General features: G+C 40.2%; 1 protein-coding gene across 1 annotated transcript; it reads right to left on the bottom strand.

Annotated features, from left to right (window-relative positions):
- Positions 1-2,588: 2,588 nt before the first annotated feature.
- Positions 2,589-6,617, bottom strand: AAED1 (AhpC/TSA antioxidant enzyme domain containing 1; the record flags this gene model as incomplete). Its single annotated transcript, XM_009879458.1, has 5 exons — positions 2,589-2,716; positions 4,024-4,155; positions 4,396-4,501; positions 4,938-4,991; positions 6,549-6,617. Coding segments are annotated over 5 exons (489 nt in total), but the record flags the coding sequence as incomplete, so codon positions are not given.
- Positions 6,618-7,010: the final 393 nt, after the last annotated feature.

Raw genomic sequence — 7,010 nt, 5'->3', positions numbered from 1 at the left:
GGTTCGTCTGGGGAATTGAACTGGGTTGGAGTCTGTTTCTCGGACGCTGTGACGCTTTAAAACACACCGTTTATGTAGGTGTTGAAATAGGTCAAGCTAGTAGTTAAAAGAGAATTTCCGAGCACTGCTGCCTCCCCACTTCTGTTTTAATTGCCTGTGACAAAAGTCCTTGCTGAAGTATTCTACCACCTGCCCAGTGCGAAGTGTTTATCTCCCACTGCTCTCCACCTCCAACTCCCTAACTTCTTAAAAATACTTATTCTAAATAACAATAAAGACCTGAAATTCTGCCAACGCTTTGAGAACCATCTTTCCCATGGATGTATGGCGGCTGTCCCCAGCTTGTTCTGCACGCGGGAATTGGTGTCTCGCAGGGTGCCTGTGAGCTCGGTGAAGCTGAGGCCAGAAGGTGTGGGGCCAATGCCCTAGTGAGGGTTGCTCTGCTGATGGATCCTCCTCATCATCTTCTCTTTCAGTTTGTCTGCAGTTGGCGAATCTTTCTGGAGAAATGATTTTGCTGGCGTAACACAGGCCTTGGTGTGGTTTCTGTCGCCGTGTGAGGTTACTGTTACCATGTGACAACTGGTGAGGTGGGATGACTTCAACCTAGAGAGCCGGTAAGCAACAATTGATTCCAACTCCTTTCAAGACCCCACAGTTCTTTTAGGTGTAGTTAGTTTTATTTAACATGTTGGCGGCAATGGAACTATTCCCACTGTATATTATTCTACTTCTACTAAAACTAAAACAAGTGTAAAAACAGCTAGCCAAACACTTCCTTTAAAAACAAAAGCACTGAGAACATGAAAGTGAAATGATTGCAGGAAAGTGGAACTAGAGTTGGTGTCCTTGCTGGTGAAGATCAGGTGGATGGAACAGAGTGGAAGCACTGCAAATAGTCTGAGTATTTATCATTCTTTCTCTTTGAAAATAATTTTTCTGCATTTCTTGTCTTTGTTTTACAAACATAAGACCAACATTCTATCTTGCTTTCTGCTGTGACTTAACACAGAGGCAGTTGCACTCCAGAGTTTCTCACGTACTGAAAAGCACTGTTGAGCTGGGGGAGCCCTGCACAGAGGAGCAGTTCCTTATCTGGGAGTGTTGGGGCAGGGATTCTTGAAAAGCTGACTTCCCTTGCCTGTGAACCTCAGCTGCCAGTCCTGGTCTGCTGTGCCAAGTTCTGAGGAAGCCTCCGGCCAGCCCTGGAATCATGTGGGTTCAGAGTCTGCACATGACAACTTTTAGTGCCGTGCCTAGTGCTATTTAGTTGAAGCAGGGAATTGAACACAGTATTTTTACATTAATAATATCCTTCTTCTAAAAACACTGTATCAAAATGTGTATGTTATTAATAAGGTGCTAAGGCAGAGCACTTTTAATGGAATTACATTGCTTAGTATCATTATGTTCCTTAAGCAAGCCTTCTATTTTTCGTCAAGGAACGCTGCATTTAATTTCACATGCTGTTAATGGTGTGGAGTTCTCTGGAACTTTGCTCTGGGCCTGCCAGTGACCTTAATTGGTGCAGGGACAAATCTCTTTGCAGAATACCATTTTATAATTGCAGTAGTGTTAAAGCATACAAGGGGAGAGAATCTGCAGGTGAGACATGTATCCTTATTGGCATTTTACACTGAAGATCAGAAACTGCAGAGGAGGATATGCTCCTCCATAAATCTTGGGTAATCTTGTTTTAAAATTTCTAAAAAGCAACTCACGGTTGAAAGAAGGCACTTTAACAAAAGCAATAGATTCTGAATGTAAACATGTCTCAAAAAATGGATAATATGAAATCTGAAAGAACTGCAAACCAAAATGCTGCTGTCCTTAGCTCAGTTTTCTAGGACAGAAATAACTAAGGATAGTTTTTCAGAGACCTCTTGCTCTGACATAAAGTACAAACAGACAAGGGAGAATATTCTGCTGCATATCTTTGTAGGAACACAAGTGATTAACTACATCCGACTCCGAAACTGACAATCTGATATCCTAAAGACACACCTCTCCCTGGTCTTACAGACTGACCTTTTAGTGTGACGCAAAAGAATTGCAGATGATGGATTTTGTATTTAAAATATTTATTTAAAACTATAAAGTGTATTTCATAATATCTGCCAGTGCCAGATGCAAAAGTAGGCATAAGCTTAAGTCCCACTGTTCAGAACTCTTATTTTTCAAGGTATATTTTAATACAAGGTTGTCACAGGGTGCTGGAAGCTTTAATACATCACTGAGAAGTAATGGATTGAAAACCAGTGTGATCTGCTGAAGACAAGAATCTCAGGTTTTTCTTAAGCAAAACCAGATTTTTTTAAAATATATTAGCAAGATTGTTTGATGAAGAAATAATTAGCTAAGGATTTTTTGCAATAAGCCTCAGTTGTGTTTTAGTTTTTGTTATCTTACATGAAATGAAAATAGCACTTTCATGCCCATCTTCAGTGCCAAGTGGTTTATTTGGTGCTCTGAATTTCTAGATAAGGTTTCAGATGTCCTATAAAGACACAACTGCACTGATGCTGGTGGGAAATAGCTGTAGATTTCTTCTTGCAGAGCACAAGTAGAATTTATATATTGTGTTGGTGTCATATGTCAATAATCTGGGGTTTGTTCGTGAAATTTACTGTTTTAACTCCAGCCAGCTGCAAAACTGTATTAATGGGAACATGATCCAGTCTGCTTTTATCAAGGTGCAAAAAATGAATTTCATTGCCTGAAATGGAATAAGAATACATGTAAACAGTTGAATAAAATACTTATTGATTCAAGTCATAAGTGAATCAAAGAAGCATTCTGATTTCCCACTACTACTTGTACAAATGTGTACTAGCTCTACAGATAGCACAATGTACTGTATTTCAAAGAATGACAAAGGAGTTTTTTTGTAATTAAATTATAGAAGCAAAGAACATTGAGGCATCTAACTGAATTAAATCTGCTGTAGTATGATGTTTCGTAATGATTTGATGAGATTACTTCGGCACGTCATAGCCCCTCCTTCATGCATTATTCCTCTGCTAAAACGACACTAAATGCCTAGAATCGAATGTGAAAGCAGAATGTAAGTAAACATCATGTTGTCAAAAAACAAATCCTTCCAAACATCCAGTCAGTTGTTGCATCAGCACTCCTATCGATTTCTGGCAGAAATGTTGCCTTAAGGACAGCAGAACAATTTTTACTGCCTTAAGAGTGGTAAATCAGTCTTCCAAAGAATACTCCTTCAAGTACGGGACAAGGCAACAAAGAAGTTTTCCATCCAGTCAGAAAAGATAGTAAGATAGCATATACCTAGAGATAGAAAGTAGACTGTTGTTTATAAAGTTTTAACGAGCTGTTTGTCCTTGGAAGTGTTTCAAGCAGGACCTAACCATGGGTCTTCTAGGCAAATCCTCATTATGGAGATAAGAAGGTACCAAAACATTAAAAATTGTTTATGAAAGGCTGAAAGTGAGCCAAATTTAAATGTGGCAGTGGGAGATTGCGACCACTGACTCAATTCAGGGCACTGAAAACTCACCCCCGACACCCACAAGGCGTATGTGTGCTAATTTACATGAGAGGTAAAGCTAATTTTAATATACCTAACCAATAATGAATGTAGTACTTACCACTGACCAGTAATTGTAGAATTAGTGGCAAATTAGGCGTGTTTATACTAGTAAGTTACAAAATACATATGTTGCAGTTTTTCAATGCAGCATGCTAGTTCCATCTAGCATCCAAACTTGGCCAACTTTGCCAATAAACCAATGTCAGCATTCTAAACCATCATTTGGTTTACAAAGCTATTTCTTTGCAGTTGCTGTTTTCAGCAACAGGACTGTGATCAGTTTTGTGCCACCTCTGTGGGAGGTGGGACTACAGAATGACACTTCCACAGGTTTCTTCAGCTGGCAAAATCACACAGTTCAACACAAGACCGTCTCCTTGGGATCCACAGGGACAGCAGTTGAGATGGCAGCATTCAAACAGCTGAAGGAGAAGACTGTAACTTTCACACTAAACAAAGCAGCTCACCTGGGCCTAAAATCAAAGCTCCTCCCTGCTGAGCTGGGTCTCCTTGAAAATCAAAAGCCGGGCCAGTCATTGCTCTCCATATACTTCGAATGCTTCCCAGGAGTGTGTTTGATTTCACGTGAGGGCTCCGCACTAAACAAAAGGACAAGTTACTTGTTATCTAGAAATACGAAAGTATATAAGGAGAAGAACAAAACCAAAGAGCTAGCTGCTAGGAACAGAGTTTCCCAATTACCTGTGATTCGACAAAATACAGCCTACAAAAGAAAGTGGGCAACTTGCTTCCTATTTACATTATGATCATACTATTTTATTGGAGCCTTCTTGCTTTGTTCTGTGTAAGTCCAAACAAGGGGAGAAAATTATTCTTACCTGATATGTTATTACCTTCACCTCTTTTCATGCCAAACGTTTTATAAATTTCCCTTTGTGGATCTACATACATTTCGTGTGTATACCCAGTTAAACTGCAAAAGGGCTGCAAAACATATGCATACGAAAAAGGTATTTTTAAGGTTTAGACAGTAAATAGTATCTACTGACGGTAGAAAAAATACTGACAGCTTGCCACACAGTGACCCACCCCCTCACACCTAATTTGGAAATCTGTGGATTTGTCATGTTAAACTAAAGGCTAACATTTTTTAGCCCTGAAGCTTTTACTATAACAAAGCCTCCAATGAAATAATATTTTTTTTAAAAAAATGTTTCCTCAGCAAGCCCCTGTGGATTTTAAACTGAAAGTTTTAGTTCTTTGCTTTATTCATGTACTACTAGTAGAATTGCTGCATTAATAAGAATACTGCCCTCTTGTTCTGTGGTTGCAAATGACCATCTTTTCACTCAGAGCAAATCCCTCAATGCAGAACATAAAGACAAATAGAGGATACAGTGTATTCAGTGACTTTATTTACCTTGATGTGATGATAAGATGACTGTCCAATAACTATAAGCCTCACATTTGCTTCCTAGAAGAGAACATGGGTATTGAAACTGTAGTGAGGAACTTGGTGTTTCTGCATGGCTGCAAAGCATTAGCAGAATCTGGTGACCTGAGTTACTGATCACAGTGCACTGAGTTAAAATTATTTGAAATTAACAGCACTTAGATGTTTGGAGCCTGCACCTTTGTCTATGACCCACAGTCAGCAGCTACATGAATTTATTAAGTGAAAAGGTATTTTTAAGGATCACTTTTAAGTTACAGATGTGTAAACTTTAAGTTTTCTGTAGCTTTAGTAGTGTAAGCTTTTCAGTTGATTGCAACCTGCTCTGATCTTAGAAATTCAAAATTTCCACTCAGTTGTACCTGCATCTAAAGCAGCGGCATACAAATATTGGTGCACGTACAAGTATGCCTACGATTTATATACAAGGATGCTCCTTAATAGGTATAACCTGCATTTACATGTACTGCTGTCTTTCCATGTGCAACATTAGGCCTGAGTCTACAAGAGAGGCTGAAGATTAAGTTCATTTAGATGACAGTAAAATAGTTAATAAATTAAAAGGATGTTTTAATATTAGGATGTAATAATACTTGCCTTTCCCATATAGAAACATTTTGCTTGTTATGAAAACAAGCCCTCCTAAAAACAAAATACTCTAAGCATAGATGGTTTTGATTCTCTGAATACATTTATCTGAGCAGCCAAATTAAGAAAATGTCATTCTTATTAACACTTATCAGGAAGTTTAGAAAAATCTGTCCTGAGGAGGAGGAGCTGCCAAAGAATTTGCCCTTTTTCATCCCCAAGTTCCTAGTCCATCTAAGGTTGCTGTCAGCAAGGAGCTGAGTTTCTTGTCATCGGCTGTGCTGCTGTTAGGAATAAAATATGACAGAATCTCTATCAGCAGCCTGGAAGAGACAGACTGACCTTCCACATTTAGCAGGTGATCATTGTCTCTCTCTGGTATCTCCCACCACCCAACAAATACCCCTCCATAGCAACCCCTGCCCACTCCATTCCTCCTTTCTCTCACTACGTCACTCCTGTTCGTGCAGTTGCCTGGAGAACAGGTCACACAACTGATGCAGCTTACAAATAACCACAGAAAAAGAGACTATTTTTAATCGAGATCAATTTTCTGAACTTGTTCCGTGCACAACTATCAGTCAGCTGTACTGGCATAATGGAAAGGGCAAGTTAGTTAGTGGTCAGGTGAAGACAGCTGCCCAGGGCACTACTAATACCAAAAGAAATGCTTGTCAGATGTTGTCTAACTGTTCAGAACACAGCACAAAAGAAAAAAAAGAAAAAAAAAAAAGAAAAAGCGCAGCACCACCTAATAGGGCAGGGAGAAATAGTGCTGCTGCAAGAGAGCCTGTAGGGCAATAAATCCTTTCCTGTGTCTCCTAGGCAGATACGCTGTAGCTATTGCAGCAAACAATGAAAGCGCTAACTTTCTTCTGAGTCTTTTTCTGATTCCTCGAAGGTTTAAGCCTCACGCAAGCCTGCAACAGGACAAAAGAGCTCTGTGTGACCACAGCAACGCCATGCACATATCAAGGCCAGAGTACTTACTTGTAAAAACGCCTTGGGGACTTTTGCCAGGTCTTCTACATACTCCTTACAGGTGTAACATAAAAAACTCTGCAACACAGGCAGTTGGATGTGTCAGAAACAGACCTAACTGCACAGCAGTGAAGCATCACATTCTGATTCGGGGCACGAACCATTTTGGAGGTGATGAAGAACTCGGAACAAGGCAGTCACCAAATTCAGATTGGGATCCTGATTTAATCCAAGCCTGAAGAAGGACACTGGGCTTGGGGCCTTGCTCGTATTTTTATATCCGGATATTTTAGGAACGTGAGATCTGGCTTGCCAGCTGGGAAATCGGGGGACACACTACTTGTCTCCCTAAGCAGGCGGCCGGAGAATCATTTCCTTTCGGGTACATACCGTGACATTTTACCACAGGACGGGGATTCTCAGAAGCAGCGCCCGTCCGCTCCAGGCGCGCTGCTCCTCTCGCCCCAGCCT

The sequence above is a fragment of the Apaloderma vittatum genome, unplaced genomic scaffold (assembly GCF_000703405.1).
Source record: "Apaloderma vittatum isolate BGI_N311 unplaced genomic scaffold, ASM70340v1 Scaffold21722, whole genome shotgun sequence".
Classification (NCBI taxonomy): domain Eukaryota; kingdom Metazoa; phylum Chordata; class Aves; order Trogoniformes; family Trogonidae; genus Apaloderma; species Apaloderma vittatum.
The sequence above is the reverse complement of the archived record's forward strand: the minus strand, read 5'-3'. Positions and strand labels throughout refer to the sequence as shown.